The following is a 21,025-nucleotide window of genomic DNA, read 5'->3' as shown; positions in this document are numbered from 1 at the left end:
AACGTGGTGCACTTTAATGCTCGTAGTTTAAATGGTGAAAAGATGGATGTAGTCAGAGTGATATTTGAACAATCTAGTGTTGATATCATTTGTGTTGCCGATACTTGGTTTAAACCTGAAATACTTGATGACCATTTTGGCATAAAGGGATACGTACTCTATAGGATGGATAGAAAGGTAAAGAAAGGTGGTGGTGTTGCTATGTATTGTAAAAAACATCTCAAGTGGAAAATCATATCAAGTATAGCTGTTGGCGTCACTAAGAACTTGCTAGTTGAAGTGTCTAGTTCAATGTCCAAAGTCCTTTTTTCGTGCGTCTATAACCCTAATAAATTGTGCAACGTGAAGGAATATTTTACAATGTTGTTCTCGGTCGCAGTTGATTACACAGATATAATTATCTGCGGAGATTTTAATTTTAATCTCTTATGTAGTGACCCGTATACCTGCCGTTTGTTAGACGATGTTTCAAGTGTTGGTCTTGAAGTGGTTAATGTGTGCGTACCAACAAGGTATGGACAGAACTGCTGCCCCAGCCTTCTTGACTATTTCATTGTGTCCGATACGTCTAAAGTCTTAAAGTTTGATCAATTATCCTTTATCTCAGACCATGATCTAATTTTCTGTTCATTTGATGTAGTGCTCGATAACCACAGTGCAGTAGCTAGACCATCCATTTCACCAGATTATCGACGACTGGACGTAAATAACCTTCTTGGAGACATCTCCAGCATAAATTGGTTTACTTGTTGGAGCTTGATTTCGGTGCATGAAAAGCTGAGATTTTTAAATGAAATTATTTTATACCTCTATACAACTCACGTTCCATCTCGGGTATATAGCAACAGATCTTCCTCTTGCCCTTGGTTTAATAGATCCGTCCGTGCTATGATTATCAAGCGCAATAAGCTTTATTCCCTTTGGAAGAAAAACCGAAGCGACGCAAATTGGCGTGCATACAAACTTACACGAAATGAGACCACAGCCTATATTAGGAGAGAAAAATGCAGATAATACAGTAAAATGTTGAATATATCGTTGCCTAATCATGTTTTGTGGCGTAATCTGAAAAAACTTCGTGTACATGTGAGTGAGAGTTCTGACTGTTTCCTTAATCCTGAAGATCTTAATGCAGCTTTTGTGAGCCAAGCTAACCCGCCTTGTCTTAATACCAGTTTCTCAACCCCTCCCTTATATGTGGTTCCTGTTTGTCAAGTATTTGAGTTTACAGCTGTTTCGGAACTTGATGTGGCGAGATGCATAAATAAAATAAGGTCCAACGCAATCGGTCAGGACAATATACCGCTCAAATTTGTTAAAATAATTGCCCCGTACATTCTTCCTACATTGACGCATATTATCAACCACAGTATTATTACCTCCTGCTTCCCTGATATGTGGAAGATTGCCACGGTTATACCTATTGCAAAAACTAAGTTTGCAGATTGTCCTAGTGACTTTCGGCCTATCAGCATTTTGCCAGCACTCTCGAAAGTCTTTGAGATATTGTTGTCGGAACAAATTCAAGACCATGTTTGCAAACATAGTCTGCTACCACCATTCCAGTCAGGCTTCCCATCAAAGCACAGTTGCTCCACGGCTATCATAAAAATTTTAGACGACGTCAGGGCACCCTTTGACAAAAACCAGTTGACTTTATTATGCCTGCTTGACTTCTCAAAAGCCTTCGACTCTGTGAACCATGACCTGCTGTGCTCAAAATTAAAAAATTATTTTGGTTTTGATGACTCCGCAGTGCGTCTCATGCGAAGTTATCTGACGGGTAGATCCCAGCTTGTCAAAGTCGGCTCCGAAACTTCAGGTCTAAAACCACTATTGGCAGGGGTACCCCAAGGCTCTATCTTGGGTCCACTACTTTTTAGTATTTTTATTAATGACATATTTAATGCATGCCAGCATGCTCATATGCATGCATATGCTGATGATGTCCAACTATATTTGTCGGGAAATCATGAGGGGACAAACGATTTATGCTCAAGATTGAATAATGACTTAACATCCATATTTGAATGGGCTAGGAAAAATTACTTATGCGTGAACAGTGAGAAATCATACGTGTTGCCTATATCTAAAAAACGAACGAATAATTTCTCACGTATTCCGCCCTTGCGCGTTGCCAGTAAATGTCTCAAACTCGTTTCAAAAGTGACTAATCTTGGTTTTGTTATTAACACGACGTTGTCCTGTGATGATCATATAAATTTGGTGGTTAAGAAAGTATACTATATCTTAAGAAACTTACGAATGTCTGCTATTTATACTCCGGTCAATGTTAGAAGAAAACTTGCAATTCAATTGATTATGCCGATCATTTGCTACTCTGAGCTAGTGTACAGTAAACTGAGCTCCCAGTCTGCTCATAAAATTGATGTAGCATTTAATCATGTTACACGTTATGTATTCGGCTTAGCCAGATTTGATCATATATCCAGCTGGAGAGCGCGTCTACTGGGCTGCGAAATCTTCGAATATCTGTGAAAGCTAGGAACAGCATTTTCCTTTGTCAACTTATCATGTATAAGGAGCCTAGTTACCTATATGATAAGCTAATATTCCCCAGGTCTGCTCGATTCAACGACCTAATAGTACCAACTTATAACTATTTAACATCTGGACGGCTATTCTTTGTCAATGCCATTCGCCTATGGAACTCTATACCAGTATCCGTACGTAGTAGTCTAAATAAAAGCAACTTTAACAAGTAGGGAAGGCTAAGTTCGGGTGTAGCCGAACATTACATACTCAGTTGAGAGCTGTGGAGACAAAGTAAGGGAAATCACCATGTTGTAAAAGGAACCTAGGGTAACCCTGGAATGTGTTTGTATGACATGTGTATCAAATGGAAGGTATTAAAGAGTATTTTAAGAGGAAGTGGGCCATAGCTCTATAGATGGACGCAATTTAGGGATATCGCCATAAAGGTGGACCAGGCCTGACTCGAGAATTTGTTTGTACGATATGGGTATCAAGTGAAATGTGTTAATGATAATTTTAAAAGGGAGTGGGCCTAAGTTCTATAGGTGGACGTCTTTTCGAGATATCGCCATAAAGGTGGACCAGGGGTGACTCTAGAATTTATTTTTACGATATGGGTATCAAATAAAAGGTATTAATGGGTATTTTAAAAGAGCGCGGGCCTAAGTTCTATAGATGTACGCCTTTTCGAGATATCGCCATAAAGATGGACCAGGGGTGACTCTAGAATTTGTTTGTGCGACATGAGTATCAAATGAAAGGTGTTAATGAGTATTTTAAGAGGGCGTGGGCCTTAGTTCTATATGTGGACGCCTTTTCGAGATATCGCCATAAACGTGGACCAGGGGTGACTCTAGAATGCGTTTGTACAATATGGGTATCAAATGAGTATTTTAAAAGGGTGTGGGCCTTAGTTCTATAGGTCGACGCCTTTTCGAGATATCGCCATAAAGGTGGACCAGGGGTTACTTTAGAATTTGTTTGTACGATATGGGTATCAAATGAAAGGTGTTAATGAGTATTTTAAAAGGGCGTGGGTCTTAGTTCTATAGGTGGACGCCTTTTCGAGATATCTCCATAAAGGTAGACCAGGGTGACTTTAGAATTTGTTTGTACGATATGGGTATCAAATGAAAGGTGTTAATGAGTATTTTAAAAGGGAGTGGGCCTTAGATCTATAGGTGGATGCCCTTTCGAGATATCGCCATAAAGGTGGAACAGGGGTGACTCTAGAATTTGTTTGTACGATATGGGTATCAAATGAAAGGTGTTAATGAGTATTTTAAAAGGGTGTGGGCCTTAGTTATATAGGTGGACGCCTTTTCGAGATATCGCCATAAAGGTGGAATAGGGGTGACTCTAGAATTTGTTTGTACGATATGGGTATCAAATGAAAGGTGTTAATGAGTATTTTAAAACGGCGTGGGCCTTAGTTCTATAGGTGGACGCCTTTTCGAGTTATCGACATAAAGGTGGACCAGGGGTGACTCTAGAATTTTTTTATACGATATGGGTATCAAATGAAAGGTGTTAATGAGTATTTTAAAAGGGAGTGGGCCTTAGTTCTACAGGTGGATGCCTTTTTGAGATATCGACATAAAGGTGGACCAGGGGTGACTCTAGAATTTGTTTATACGATATGGGTATCAAATGAAAGGTGTTAATGAGTATTTTAAAAAGACGTGGGCCTTAGTTCTATAGGTGGACGCCTTTTCGAGATATCGACATGAAGGTGGACCAGGGGTGACTCTAGAATTTGTTTGTACGATATGGGTATCAAATGAAAGGTGTTAATAAGTATTTTAAAAAGGAGTGGGCCTTAGTTCTATATGTGGATGCCTTTTCGAGATATCGCCATAAACGTGGACCAGGGGTGACTCTAGAATGTGTTTGTACGATATGGGTATCAAATTAAAGGTATTAATGAGGGTTTTAAAAGGGAGACATGAAGGTGGACCAGGGGTGACTCTAGAATTTGTTTGTACGATATGGGTATCAAATGAAAGGTGTTAATAAGTATTTTAAAAAGGAGTGGGCCTTAGTTCTATATGTGGATGCCTTTTCGAGATATCGCCATAAACGTGGACCAGGGGTGACTCTAGAATGTGTTTGTACGATATGGGTATCAAATTAAAGGTATTAATGAGGGTTTTAAAAGGGAGGGCCCTTAGTTGTATATGTGAAGGCGTTTTCGAGATATCTACCAAAATGTGGACCAGGGTGATCCAGAACATCATCTGTCGGGTATCGCTAATTTATTTATATATGTAATACCACGTACAGTATTCCTTCCAAGATTCCAAGGGCTTTTGATTTCGCTCTGCACAACTTTTTCATTTTCTTCTACTTAATATGGTAGGTGTCACACCCATTTTACCAAGTTTTTTTCTAAAATTATATTTTGCGTCAATAGACCAATAAAATTATCATGTCTCATTCCCTTTTTTGTATTTGGTATATAATTATGGCATTTTTTTCATTTTTCGTAATTTTCGATATCGAAAAAGTGGGCGTGGTCATAGTCGGATTTCGGCCATTTTTTACACCAATACAAAGTGGGTTCAGATAAGTACGTGAACTGAGTTTAGTAAAGATATATCGATTTTTGCTCAAGTTATGGTGTTAACGGCCGAGCGGAAGGACAGACGATCGACTATGTATAAAAACTGGGCGTGGCTTCAACGGATTTCGCCCTTTTTCACAGAAAACAGTTATCGTCCTCGGAGCTAAGTCTCTACAGAATTTCACAAGGATTGGTTAATTTTTGTTCGACTTATGGCATTAAAAGCATCCTAGACAAATTAAATGAAAAAGGGCGCAGCCACGCCCATTTTGAAATTTTCTTTTATTTTTGTATTTTGTTGCACCATATCACTACTGGAGTTGCATGTTGGCATAATTTACTTATATGCTGTAAAGATATTAACTTTTCTTTTAAATTTTGAATTAAAAAAAATTTTTTTTAAAAAGTGGGCGTGGTCGTTCTTCGATTTTGCTAATTTTTATTAAGCAGACATAAAGTAATAAGAGTAACGTTCCTGCCAAATTTCATCATGATATCTTCAACGACTGCCAAATTACAGCTTGCAAAACTTCTAAATTACCTTCATTTAAAAGTGGGCGGTGCCACGCCCATTGTCCAAAATTTTACTAGTTTTCTATTCTGCGTCATAAGCTCAACTCACCTACCAAGTTTAATCGCTTAATGCGTATTTGGTAATGAATTATCGCACTTTTTCGATTTTTCGAAATTTTCGATATCGAAAAAGTGGGCGTGGTTATTGTCCGATATCGTTCATTTTAAATAGCGATCTGAGATGAGTACCCAGGAACCTACATACCAAATTTCATCAAGATACCTCTAATTTTACTCAAGTTATCGTGTTAACGGATAGACGGACGGACGGACGGACATGGCTCAATCGAATATTTTTTCGATACTGATGATTTTGATATATGGAAGTCTATATCTATCTCGATTCCTTTATACCTGTACAACCAACCGTTATGCAATCAAAGTTAATATACTCTGTGAGCTCTGCTCAACTGAGTATAAAAATGTTCTTTATGCTCATTTTAGTTGAAACCATTATATGTACTTCTTGAGTTTTCGCCATCAATATGTATGAGTGTATACAATGTTTTGTTATTGAATTTAATTATTTGTTTATTTTAGATACTAGTAAATTACGATAATTCTCTATGTTTGATGTGATTATTTAACCTACATAACCCTCTGTTATGACTTATGTTCTTTTTTACATTGCGATTTATCTTTTTGTTGTACTATAAAAGATCCTAGATCTTATTGTACTAATACTATTTTTGCAATAAATGATGATGATGATGAATTAAAACACAAGTCTTTGAATTTAACATTTTTTGTAGCACACACAAAAAGAGAGACAGAGAGAGAGCAAAAAGCGCTGCAAATTTGAACAGTTTTGTGTGTAATAAGTTACACAGTTGGTTGCTTAGCCATTCAACAAAATCTGCTTAAGTTAGCGTGCTTAAATTTAGACATAAAGAGTTGGTAACCTGTTGCCTACTATTATCGCTGTAAAAACAGCCAAAAAAGTTTAGAGTTCATCTTACCGTGCGTCGCTCTGCCCATTTCTTGAGGATTTTGCTAATTTATCCACACGTTAACATTGCGATTTCCGAATTAACGATGCTATCAGATTATTGATTAGGCTGAATTAGCTCATCATAGTCCATTTAAGTCAGGTTAGAACCAACTAGCCGGTCAATCAAGACCTCACATAGACTGAATTTGTCCATAGTGCTACCAAAATTTGTTTTTTGACGAGCAAATGGAAAAATTAGGTGCCGGCAACTCTGCCACCCTTCAGTAGCTGCATATTCTACCTTGCTAGCACAGGACAGGAACACAGAACGTCCTCAACCATTTTTTGATGCAGCCCGCACTTCCTTCTTCTGCTGAGTGGGCCCATCATGAACCTTATGTATTCTTATGTACCCAAAATTCCTGAGGCAGTTTTTGATATTCGTTGATCACCGCGCTAAAATAAAGAATATAAATTAGTATTATATTTATTGACTTTTGTTGGCTGGCTCTAGGTCATTAGGAATAAAAACACACGTTTGTTAAGTTTTTCCCCAATACATTTCGGTTGCACATCGGTAACCGTTCTCAAGGGTAACTGCAATAATATTATTATAAACAAATTTAACTTAAAAATTACATACAAAATTTTTGTAAACATAAACAATTATAAACATTTACATACATTCATTTACACGTCTGGCTGCTTTGACGTGGAGCTTAATACCATAGTACAGGTTTACAAGTATGATATGTATGAGAAGGAAGCAATTCCTTTCCTTTTCTAACACATTGCAGCTTGACACTTCGGTCAGTGTCAAACTATTGTGGAACTCAGTGGAACCTGCGTGGAACATGCGTTTGACACTGAACGAAGTGTCAATATTACCGGGGTTGCTGTCGTTGGAAGCGACGCAGGGAAACAAGAAAAGGACCGGAATATCAGATATGGGTTGCTGTGATGGTAAATTTTTTGAACGAATTTAGTATGAAAATGTAGTGCACCTATATGGGTCCTACAGAAAATTATACAAAAGTCTTGAATTGGGATATCTGAGGACGCGTAGTTATTCCAGTATTAAGAATACAAACACGGGTGCTAAGTTTTTCTACCCGTTCAAAAGTTCTCCGCGAAAAACAATTTGAAACCGAGGTTGACTGCAATAACCCGTCCAAAAATGTGGAAAGAGAAATGAAAAGACGCGTTTTGTCCTGTTATCAATAGTCCAAAGGCGAAAAAGTATTCGAATTATTGGAAGCTAGGCAAAAACGCGTCTATTAATACCTCCCCCGACGGTTTTCGTCGTGTTTTAGCAATCGTCCCTGGTAATAAAGTATCACAATTTGTTAATTAAAATTGTCCAAAACATATGGATTTTAAAGAGGAATGTAATTAAGTGCTCGTTTGAAAGTATATAAGGGCATTTCTTTGTAATTTTACGATAAAAATTTTAGGCAGTTTTCGTTAGCAGCTACTACACTTATCTTGGACCTAAGAAGTACAACAGTGCCAAATAGCATCCACAAAAAAAACGAACAAGAACAAGCATTTTATCAGATGAGCGTGGCTGTGTGTGTGCGTGCTGCTACATATCCTACTTGTAGACCTGTACTATGCTTAATACTGTCCGTTTGTTTGTCAACAAGTGTCTGCAGATGTATGCAATGTTATCAGTGTACGTTTTGTAATTCATTCTTATGTTCGGCGGAGTGTTTATTATATGTCAAATTTCCAATGTTAGGCGTTTGGTGTAGCATTGTTCTTGTGCTAAAATTGATGCTCTTTCGAAGTTTGGAGAATGGCCGGTAGATGCACAGTGGGCCATTAGTGCTGTTTTCGCGATGCTTGAATCCTGACATTTTTTGAAGTCCGATTTGTGTTGTGATACTCTAGTTTTTAATTTCGACTTTGTTGTTCCTACGTATACATTGTTACAAGTTTCGTGTTTGCTTCCGTTACAGGGGATTTTGTAAATTAGATTGATTTTTTCCATTGGAGGTATTTTGGATTTTGTATTATTAAATATCTTGTTTAAAGTGTTTGTGGGTTTGTATGCTATTTTTATAGTTTCTTTGTTGTAAATATTTGATCTTGTTAGCCGTTCTGATAGATGAGGTACATATGTGACTGATTTATAAATTTTCGGGGTTTCGTCTTTTTGCAGATTTCTCATAGCTTTTGCTCTATTTATTAAGGTTTTTATAATATTTTCTGGAAAGTCATTTTGTTTCACTAAGCACAATATCTTATTCTCTATTTCCCTGTGGTAAATTTGGGCCGATATGTTCAACATGCGTCGTATACTTCACTTCAACGAATTTCAAAATCAAACCTTTTTTTATTTTAAATAAATTACTACTTATTCACTTCATGATTATGCTGAACGCTAAGGCCTACTTGCAGAACGGCAAGTTAACTTTTTAACCCAGAGTTAACGTGGTAAAGTGGTTAGCCTCATACATTTTTGAAAATTTTTTTAAAATAACCTTAAGCTAAAAAAATAACTTGCCGTTCTGCAAGTGGACTTAAATATTCTATAGAAATTAAAAAGATCATAAGAATACTGTTGATGTTTTAAGTTTCCAGTAATCATTACTTTGAATCTTTATATACTTTTATACGCCTTGCGAGAAATACTTGGACTTGTAGGTCTAGTCGGGTATGCTTAGAAATTCCAATATAAGGCCTAATTACATTGAACTCGGTGGCTACAGACCACAACCACAAAACAACAACAGTAGCCACGCACTGGCTACTGAATTACTTTGAAAGCGGCAGTCACAAATATAAATTATGGCAAATGGTAACGACAAAGTTAGGAAAAAGTTTTAGTTATGTTAAAAACAGATCAAAAAGAATGATTTTGACTTGTATTAGCAGGTAAATATTTCTATTTAAGTTTTTATTGACAAATGAAACAGGACGCCTCTCTCTGTCACTTGGAAAAAATAGAATAAGATTTTATATAGCTTCAGTGGCATTCGTGATTGACTGTCATGTTGCTCTGTCGCGCCGGTATGCAGTTTAAACACGCTTCCTCGAGATTTTTTGTTGCTCTCCTTACGGCTACAATGTCCAGCTGAAAAACGCTACATTATTCTAGCAGCCTATGGGATCTACTTATTTTTAGGTCGATACAATAAACAGCAAACCCGACACCTTCAGTTAATTTGGAACCATCGGTAAACACGTTTATAGTATGTACTGCCATTTCCACGCCCTTTCGTCAACCCTCTGACTCTATTGTGACTCCAAGATCTCTTTCGAAGCTCATGCATGGGACCATGTAGCATTTTCGACCTATTTAAGATGACGCTATAATTATACGACCATACAGTCTGCATCAAGCTGCCCCAAAGGCTTAAGTCTTGTTACTGCTATCGGTGTGGTTTTAGGGCTCCCATTATGCTAATCGTTGACTGTATATCGCTCTTGTTTTTTAGCATGTGTACATTTTTGTGGGGCTGTGTTCCAAACAAGAACCCCATATTAAAACAAGGGCTTGAAAATTACCCTAAATACCCAAAAAGGAAGTGTGGGGGATCGCCCCACATGCATCCTAACATTTTCTTGCATGCATACACTGCCGCGGAGGCTTTCTTCGATCCCTCTCTTCCACATGGAGTTTCCACGACAGTTTTCTATCTAGTATACTACCTAAATATTTTATGCTTTTATGCTCCTTGTAGGATAACTCCTCCTAGCTTATGCCCAGTACAATTCGGAAGCTTATTTTTCATATTAAATAACACGAGATCGTTTTTCTATGCGTTAGCGCTTCAACCCACTCCTAACTCTTAGACATGTATATCCCGAAGCGCCTGATCCATCAGAGAGCTGATTGTTGGCTAACATCTGCTACTTATGATGATTGAAACGTCATCTGTATACACCGTTAGATTGACTGGATCCGTGTAGAGCCACTTAAGCAGGTGGTTGATGGCCAGCGACGGCATTGTGACGTGATATTTCTGCAGCATTAGCATGAAGGCGTCTGGTGTTTCTTTAAAATACTTCACTTTCTCGATCTCACAATAGCATTACAATGGAATTCAATAAGTTAACTTACTATGTTCTCTTAAGCCATTCACACCTTACTTTATCATCATATCGCTTATATATTATTCTTCAATATTTAAATGTTTAGAATAATTCAATGTTTGCTGTTCTTATTTCCAGAGAGTTTGCGGCACAAAATATTATGGAGCTTGTTTCCAAATCAAATATGAATAGCATAGATGATCGTTCTTCGAAAAGTTGCGGTAAGTGGCTCAATTTGTCAAAAACAATTTTGTATTTTTATACCCAGCTGTACTTGTACACAGGGTATTATAACTTTGATTGGATAACGGTTGGTTGTACAGGTATAAAGAAATCGAGATAGAAATAGACTTCCATAGTATATTAAAATCATCAACAAAAAAATTTAATTAAGCCGTGAACGTCCGTCTGTCCGTCCGTTAACACGACAACTTGAACAAATATTGTGATATCTTCACTAAATTTGCTATACGGGCTTATCCAGAATAGATTGGTATTGGAAATGAGCGAAATCGAACAATAACCACGCCCACTTTTTTGATATCGAAAAATTATAAAAATGGAAAAAATTTGATAATTCAAAAACGAATACGGTTAAGCTAATGAAATTTGGTTGGTGGGCTCGTTTTATGATGCAAACATAAATTCCAAAAAATGTCTGAATATGGGCGGGGCGCCACCCACATTTAGAAAAAGAAAATTTGGAAGTTTAACTAGCCGTTAAAGATATTACATTGAAATTTGGCAAAAACACTATTCTTGCCAAATTAATACTGGGTGAAGATAATCAATATCGGTTAAAGACCACGCCCACTTTTCCTAAAGGTCCCATCTTAACAAAATTTTGCAACAACTCTATGGTATTAAACTACATTTGACTGATATTCTACCTCAGTAGTGGTATGGTTGAGCTAAGAACAATATTAAACAAATTTTGAAAATGGGCATGACCCGCCCCTTTTTTGTTGCTCTTTCCAAATTACTTTTAATGCCATAAGTCGAACAAAAATCTACCAATTCGAACGAAATTATGGCATAAACCATTTTTTCATAGCTACATGGTAGCCTCAGTATCCTTTGTGCTTCTTTTGAACTAAAATGAGTTCAGAAAAGGGCCATTATTATATGTATTATTGCGCTGCCTTATAAAACTATTAACCACGCAAAGCAAACAACAACAGCGTTTCAAGTGCACAGCTGGGTTAGTAAGGTTCGGTTTCACTTGAACTTAGACTTTCTTACTTGTTAATATTATTTTTTGTATGAGAATCTTAATAATTTCGCATGCCCAAAGTCCACCTAGCCCAATTTAATGAAAATATTTAGATGAAGATTGGAACGATTTCCGTCATCCCTTGTCAAATTTTGTTTATAGACTAACCAGTTTTGACACGGTGCCATCTTCAGTGCCAATTTTCTTACGTCGTATCTAAGCAACCACTTCAAAGACGTTCATATCAGCAAATGATTGAAGAAAAACCCATCTCAGAAATTATTCCACGTTCACTCTTAAAATTCTCGTACACCAATTTCATGCAGAAACTTAATGGAATCACAATTTTGTTTAATGAAATATTTTTTTTTTTTTTTTCTTTTCACACATGGCCTATTGCTTCATTAACGAACATCTGTCAGCAGCCCCACGCAAGAATTATAATCATTGTGGATAAGACAAGTGTGATAACTTCTGCATAGACGTCAAAATTACAAATAGATTGCATCACTTAATTTTGTATTGACTATCGCTGTCTCATTCTGTATCTCTTTCTATCTTCCGCTGAAGATATCCGGCCCTATGCGCCGCCATATCGAACACCCTGTAAAAACGCTGCCAAAACGTTTAAAATTAGCCATATTGAATATCCTGCCAGGCAGTTTACGGATAAGATATCACACTTGTTTTATCCACAATGATTATAATTTTCACAAAAAATAGTTAAAATGGAAAGCAGCCGCTCCCTTTTTAACTTTCAAGACAATCAAAATACAATAAAAATTTGCATTTTTCGGATAATTTTCTATTTTTTGTAAATTTTGAAAAATTATTTATTATTAATTGTCATTTGCTACACTGACAATAAAATTTGAAAACAAGTGGCTAAGGCAACTGCAGTTTCACCGTGTGATTCGCGGTTCGAATCTCGGTGAAACCTTTGATGATATTACGAAATTGCCTGACGATGAATTCGTGGCGGTTTTCGAAATGGTACCATCGCAATATGCCAGTAAATGTTTCTTTCTTTCTTTCTTTTCAGTTTGCCTTAGAAAAACATAATAATTGAATATTCAATTATTATAAGCCGGTGTTAAGTTCATGAATTCTTAATAATATTTATTTATTTATTTTAAAAAGTTACTCAAATAATCAAAATTGTTATGACCTTTTCAGAGAAACTAAAAATGCTGGACATAACTCGAGATAGACCTGTTAAAGTGGCAGTCAAAGTAGCGGTGCCGGTGCGAGACCATCCAAAGGTAATGTCATTAGGTTATAAAGATACATAGGTATCTAATATTTTATTTTATACAAGCTTTTAACTTATTACTTTATCAGGGTTTGGTTATATTTCTGTCATTGATTTTTAGGTACAGCTCACTTAAATTTCAATCGCCGTAAATGATCCTTATATCTCTTTGGACGTGATATTCCCATTCTTCCTTCGTCATTTTCGGGCGGTGGAATGTTGATTCCGTTGTAAGTTATAGGACCATCACGTTCCTCATTACACTCACTTAGTAGAGCTTACATAAATGGAATTTCGAGACTTGCTAAATCGGCTTCTCGCGAGTTTCTCATTCTAGAAACACTCGTGTTATTTTTTACCTTGTGGTTTTGTGGAAATTATCGATTTGTTCGAGAATAAATCATTAGCTCTATATAATATTGCCTATACAGCGATTAAATTTAATTTCGAGAATCTCGCGAGCAAGTTTCTTCTCGAACAATTTCGTTAAATCGTAAGCTTTATTTTTCAACAATGAGGGGAAATTTCCAATTCAAATCCTTATACGCCCTGTATATTGGGTACTAGATTGCCATAAGCGTCGGTCCAGTAGAAAGCTGACTATCTGTGTGCTAAACCTCTTCCTTCCATTGGGTTCATCCTTAGCCCCGGGGCCTTTATCACATTACTTCAGTACGAAGTTTCATGATTCCAATTTTATAAAGCCCCTTGTTTTTCCTTGTCCTGATCGAGAAATATTGATTTTGGAGCACGGGGTTCGGTTTTAAGGATGCGATCTCTCAGATGTGTAGGTTATGTGGCCGTGCTGTAAGCAGGCACAGGTTTGAAATCGACAGCCTGCACTTTTGCTTATCTCGCGCTGTTGTAGGCATTTTTACTGCTATAGTTGCAATAATGATAATGCGCCCAGGTTTGGTGTTACTTTGATCTACTACTTTCATTCGAGTAAGGGTTCTTCGATTCCAGGTCTGAAGCTATGCTGCTTATTGCTTTTTAAGCTCGTTTTAAAAGCATAGTCTTGTATAAACTCCCCCTAAGCGTATGCAGTTTCGCCTTATCTCTGCAATTTCCTTTTCCACAAGCAAACGCACTTTTTGTGCTGTCTATGTGGTAACATTGGCATGGATTTGTTGAATGTCTATTTGACGCCCAGCATGATAGGTTTTCCCCGCTGTCCTGCGCTTGATGAGGCGATATTGTTTAGAGAGTACGTGTCGATGGCAGCAATTAGCGCTGCCACTGAAGTTTTTACTTTCGACATGTTTTATCAATTGGTGCATCTTGTGGCCCTACTAGGAAGGAGTTGTATTTGGTGATCTCCGGCTTCAAGCAAGCACTTTACACTCTTGTATGGCTCTGTATAGTGATATCTGGTATCGTTTCTCAGCAGCTTGGCCTCTTGAAGGTGGTAGATGGTCAACAGTTTATGACTCTTAGTACCAGCCTAGCCGCCGTGTCTAGCCCCTTTTCATCCGTTTGCATTCCACACTCATCCGCTCCCTATATTTATTGGGCCATATTCTCGATATTATCGAGCTTCTGTTGGAACGCAGTATGCTATCGCTGGGTCAAGTAGCAGCTTATTATTACAACCAAAGCTGGATAATAATGATTACTTTAGGTACTCAATTACCACCAATTCCCCATTACATGTACTTGAGGAAAGTAATCAATTCCTTTCCTCCACAGCAAAGGAATTGATTACATTTCAATTCCTCAAAAAAAGATACCAAAGTAATTTCGTTTTTTGGGGCTCGAGTACAAAAAATCTTTTGTTTGTTATTGAAAACAAATACTTTGCTCAAATGTAATTTCTGCCCCAATACTTTCGAAAGGAATTGGAAATGTATATAATTGTAGATTTTCCAATTACTTTACATGGAATCCCAAAAGTAATTGAAAAATTCTTAGTGTAAAAATATTTTTCCGATTCAAGCGGTGATTTTATGAGGCCATAGTAACACCTTTGATCATAAGATAATTTTTCTAAAACAGAAGCACTGTCTTCTATGACTGGCAGTTAATGTCTCCTCGCCATATATGAGGACGGGTATGGTAAGATTGTATCATTGTAGTTTAAATTTGCTGTTGAGCGGCCGGCCAATTGCTTTGTATGTGGTTAGCAACGTTTCTTTATATTTTCCTCAAGTGCTGCTGACATGCGACTTGAGGATTTTGTACTTTGGATACAACTTCGTCGGCTTTGTACTTTAGATACAACTTCCATGGTATACGCCTTGAAGGTGAGAGTGTCACCGAGTGTTACCCCTAAGATTTTTGGATGACTGACAGTCAGTAGCGCATCACCATCGACGTAAACGTCTAATATTCCACGTCGCAAAACAGAGTGGTCGTGGATTTGTTCGGTTAGGTTCAGATAATTTGCAGTCCATCTTTTTATACAAAGGGGAATGGGTGAACTTCTATATCTTGAAGTAGAGTACTGTGGTTGAATGTGTCAAAAGCTTTTGACAGCGTTGGTAGTGAATTTTACTGAAATCATTATGATGAGTGGCTAAGCGAAATTTCGCAGCAAACTGACGGAGCATGAAGGCTTCCAATGTCTTCGCTACTTTTTGAAACAGTTTGTTTTGTCAAATGTGTTATCTGCTTTAAAAAATATTTGTCGGCAAGAAATGATCAAATGGGAATAGCTCAGCTAAATTTCAATAGATTTATTATATTCTTGAGTTTTTGAATCGTTCAGTTCCCTTTTTCCATTCCAACTCATAACGCTAACTGTGGGCAAGTGTTTTCATTACTTAATTCGCAATGGACGGACGAAAGGAGTAGTTTCGTTGTGGAAAGCATGACGCACATTATGATCGTGCAATTTAAATTTGCAAAATTGACACGCCCTGATTTTTTTTCGACATTTGTCAGACCCTATGAATGTTGAACTTCTAAAACAAATTGCTAGCTCACAGACTGAGTCAGAATACATAGTGTACCTATACCAAGTGTGTTCACTAAGCGATAAACGTCAAAACTACAAACAGCCTCGCTCACCTGATGGAAATCTCAGGTCTAGAGTCGCATTTTTGGTCTCAACGACAACATTTTTGACTACCAATCGTATCGACTTTTTCAATTTTTCAATCATTCGGCGCACTCGGTAATGGTATCCATTTTGAATTCGCTGTCATTCCGAATCCAGCGAGTGCCTGTCAGAATGCTTGACAGATAAGTCAACACACTTGTACTTGTACACTATGTCAGAATAAAGTGGACAAAGATTCAACTGAAATTCAAACGCCAATTTGTACTCTGAAAATTTGACTGAAGCTATGTATCGTATATATGTACATATGTTTATCATGACTTTAGGATAATGCAAAAAGTCAAAAGTTCTATCACTACTCAGTACTTGACAGCACTTACAGACATATGCACTAGGGCATCCGATATTTAATATATTTTTTCCACTCTACAACCCATACATTTTAGCTTTTAGTGTGAAAAGAAATTATTAAAGCCATAACATAATTACATCACATTCATTTTAAATCATGATAAAAAAAACTATAAATTTTTTATTTGAAATGTACATTGTAGTGGTTTTACATAATATACAATTGCTTTTTGCGCAAAGCTCCTGACAAAACATTTGTGGCATAGTTTAAAGAACTAATAATACTAGTTATGAGTTTGATAATTTGTCTTTACAGTATTCCCGCTTAAAAGCACCGATTTTTTCTAAAGTTTTGTCATTTTCCCGCTTATAAGCACTGAATAAAAAAATTCTATTTTAAATCTTCTCATACACGACTTTATTTGGCTTCTAACTAAATTTACAAGCCCTGTGCTAACCATATTACTATTCTTTTATTGATTCTACGAATTCTTGTCTGCTACGGAGAATCTACTAACATACATATAATCGCAGAAGCCTTCCCAGGAGAAAATTCAATAATAGAAGCATCGTCCGATGATGAACCTCCTAAGGCTAAGTTTATGATCGAGCGTAATCGCATCGCGCGATGCGACGAGAATCGCTGTTAGCGATCAATTATATTAGTGCATATGGAGATAATTATGACAAAGCGATTTAGCGTAAAGCGATTACGAGCGAAAAACGCGACGAAAATTTGCAACCAAAATATTTTGATTTAGTTGAGCGAAATTAGCGAAACAATATGGATATTTTTATTGAAAAGGTACGTGACAAGCAGTGTTTGTGGAATTTGCGTCATGTAGTTTACCACAATCGCTATTGGATGCACTCGATATTTTTTTCTTATGTATACTTTTTAAATATTTTTTTCGGAACAAAGAGCTATTTTCTAATAATAAAATTTTACGAGTTAATGTACGCATGTTGCTTTCTCTACACTGCCACAACGTGAATAAAAATATGTTGAGTTATATTTTTGAGCATTCCACCGTTTGCGATTTCGCTCTACTATAAACACTCAATCGCCAGCGATAACGCTAGCGAATATGTAACAAGCAATGGAGCGTTTCTCGTCGCATCGCGCGATGCGATTACGCTCGATCATAAACTTAGCCTAATAATAGTGTTGCAGATAGTATTCCAAGCCGTAAGGAAGTCATGATTATATTGATACTATCCGTAAGGCACTTATGCCTTCAAATAAATGTATGCTCGAAATCGATAAAATTGAGCAATGCTATTTCGAACTCGCTAAATTGATCATTGAGTCGAAAATTACAGACTTTTTTAAAAATAATTAATGAATTCGTACATGCATCATATGCAGTATTATATGTAAGTACTAGAGCGGGTCAAATTTTATGGATGAATTTTTTTTCATCAGGAGTATAGCAAAAACGTAATCTAACAGATGATTCTAAGAAAAATTACACACCGTAGCTCTAAGTCCGACTTCAAGTCCCCCCATATTAGGCTTACTTTAAAGGTATTTTACGTACATTTCAGAATATGTATTAATATCTGTAGTGTTTTTGAATTTTAATAGAGATATCAGGCTTAAATTATGAGAAATTAGCATAAAATGAACCTTTAACTAATATATTCTCATTTTTATCAAATTTCTTGTGGAAAATTTGTAATAAGCAAAAAAAACACACAATTTTTATAATTTTAATGTAATTTAGTTAAAAAATTATTTTTTTACTTAGAATTGACCATTTTAACGTATTTTTCAAAATAAAAGTAATGTTATGTTATTATTTTGTAAAATATTTTTTGCTCTGCATTCGTGGTTGTTTTTCACGACTTTCTGCTGTAACAGCCATAACACCTTCACGTTATTTTTCTATAACACGTTTGGAAACAGATGTTAACAACTGTACATATCTTTCTGTTCCTTCTATATGCATTGGAATATTAGGATCATCTAGTGTTGGCTCATCATAATCTAAGAATTGTACCAAGTGATCGTATGGAATATTTCTTGTGAATGTCGGTCAGATAGTAAATTATCGTCATTCAGATCAATCATATCAGTATAATCTGAAGCATTAAAATTGGTATCATATTTTTTGTAAACTCTGAGTTTAGTTGGATCAAGTATTTTATCTCGATAATAGCTCTATCGCGTATGGCTTTTCTATCATCAAATAACATTGTTAATAAAACGTTTTCTGGATGAGCGTAATATGAATTATTTTGGATTACACCATCTACAATATTTAGTAAATTACGTGGTGGGTATCGTGTCCAACGAATAAACTTTGATAAAAGTACACTGCCGTATACAACAGAATTATAGTATTTTACCCTGAAATATATTGGCACATAAATTCTAATATTATAAACTGCTAGAGTATTCAAGTTTTTCAAAATACCTTTAAAGTAAGCCCAATATAATATTTTTCCTATAATTCTATCAGAAGCTATGAAGATTTTTTGGCCAAACCCTACATTCAAATAGCAAAATATTGTGACGAATATTAGCAACACTAAGGGATACTATCATCTCTAAGCCGATACTAAGCAGCCACTTGTATGTACACAAACAAATCAATCATTATGTCTACACATATGTACATACAAGCAGCTGAGAGATACGCACATACACATGCATATATCTGAGATACTCACGAAAGGATGCAATCATCAACAGAGTAATTCTCACATATACACACCCGTATGGCTAGGCGAGAGACTATAAACTTCAAATTCACATGCATATATGTATCTGGTAACTAAGTACTAAATTCGAGAAGAAGAAACGCCTAGAAGTATGCGAACGAGGCAGCAGAGAGTATAAAAGGAGCGAAAGCTGAGTAAGAATCAATCATTTTGATTTAAGTACGCTATCAGTTGCGAAGTATTGTAGCATTCATTCATTAAGTTATTCATTCAATTGTACAAACATATATTTCAATCCGTTTTGGAATGTCTTTAAATAATATGACTCTTACATACATATTCATACAATTGTACATACGCTCGCTTTGGTACGGCATGAGATTCTACTGACACATTCATTCATTTGTACAAACATATATTTTGTACACCGTGCATCATATAGTAACCACAGCCAATTTTAATTATGCTTAGAATGCAGTTCCCAGGGAACTGAATTGAATGTATATGTGTGCTATACTTAGTTTGTAAGTATTAGTGTAAGTAAGTATTTTAGCTCGTAGCAATTTTGTATAAAAGAAAACGACTTTTGAATAAAGAAGAGAATTCAACCTGCTGCCGTTTTAATTGGCAGTAAATTCTATCTGGTGCCGCTAACTAGGCACTGCAACCTAGATTTCGATTTTCTCTTATCCGCAAACATTACATGGCGAGCCTGTCAGTTCTGCTTAGGCAAACTGCAGTTTACAATGCAGTCTGCTAAACATCTTTTGCAGGACGCTCCAAATATTACATGGCGATCCTGCCATACTGCTGAAAATAAACAGGCAGTCTCCTCATCATCCTTAGACCTGCTGAACTAAATAGGCAGCTTCCCTCATCTGCTGCTTGAAATATAGGCAGACTTCCTCTAAAAAAAAAGTCCTTAACATTTTTTTGAAAAGGATCCTGCAAAACTTGAAGCAGGACGAAATATAAAAATTAGTACGGCGATATAACTAAAAAATTTCGAGGAATTACCGATAAAGAGACACACATCAAGAAGACAAAAGGAGATAGCAGATTATTATGAACACATGGAATTGAAGCGTAAGCCATAGAGAAGTGGAATAGACCTTGGCCTGCAGACACACATCAAGAAGATAGCAGATTATTATGAACACATGGAATTGAAGCGTAAGGCATACAGAAGTGGAATAGACCTTGGCCTGCAGACACACATCAAGAAGACAAACGGAGATAGCAGATTATGTAATTATTTAGGTAGTTTATTTTAAAAGCATTTGGCAACCTAACGGCTGCCAGTTTACGGGCAAAAAGTAGATTTGTGCTAATAAAATTAAGAATTTTTTTTCTTCTCGCACTAATTTTTTCAATGAACGAAATCAATAATCAAAAAGAATTTGACACAGTATTCATGTGTTTTTATAAATCAATTGAGGAAGAAGTTAATAAATTAAAAAAAGAAAAGAAGCAGAAATAGATAAACAAGGCCCTAAAGCAATTATCATAGAAGAATATAGGCGTAGAATAAAACAACAAAAATTGAGGAACCAAAGATTCCGAAACCCACTAAAAATAAAAGAAAAAGAGGAGGAACAAGATTTAACATAAGAAAGGTTGTAGCCATATTGTATAGAGAAATTAATTTGACAACAAACACAGAGGAAAGCATACGTCTAAAAAATAAAATTAGGGAATTAAAAGAAGTATAAAAGAATTTTTTTTAAAGGAAAAACTTTTTAAATTATAATGCCGAACAAAAACCCAATCACTACGCTTGAGAATAAAATAGGAAAAAAAAGATTTAGAAAAGGAGTTACAATGGCTAAAAGGCTTTTGGAAAGATATTGGTATGACTAGGGAACCAAATATGGAGGATGTCTTTAATTCTACTACTAGAATCGAGGAAACCAGACGCATGCTGATAATGTATAACC

General features: G+C 36.2%; 1 protein-coding gene across 9 annotated transcripts in view; it reads left to right on the top strand.

Annotated features, from left to right (window-relative positions):
• LOC137243909 (uncharacterized) overlaps positions 1-21,025 on the top strand; it is a 489,952-nt gene that overhangs the window by 414,290 nt on the left and 54,637 nt on the right. For all 9 annotated transcript variants that reach the window (XM_067772226.1, XM_067772227.1, XM_067772228.1 and 6 more), the window contains exons 2-3: positions 10,743-10,825; positions 12,994-13,079. In XM_067772226.1, the coding sequence (XP_067628327.1) occupies positions 10,765-10,825; positions 12,994-13,079 (147 nt within the window). In that variant the 5' untranslated portion in view covers positions 10,743-10,764. The remainder of the gene's footprint in view (positions 1-10,742; positions 10,826-12,993; positions 13,080-21,025) is intronic.

The sequence above is a fragment of the Eurosta solidaginis genome, chromosome 3 (assembly GCF_040869045.1).
Source record: "Eurosta solidaginis isolate ZX-2024a chromosome 3, ASM4086904v1, whole genome shotgun sequence".
NCBI classification, from domain to species: domain Eukaryota; kingdom Metazoa; phylum Arthropoda; class Insecta; order Diptera; family Tephritidae; genus Eurosta; species Eurosta solidaginis.
This window is presented reverse-complemented; position numbering and strand designations above follow the sequence as displayed.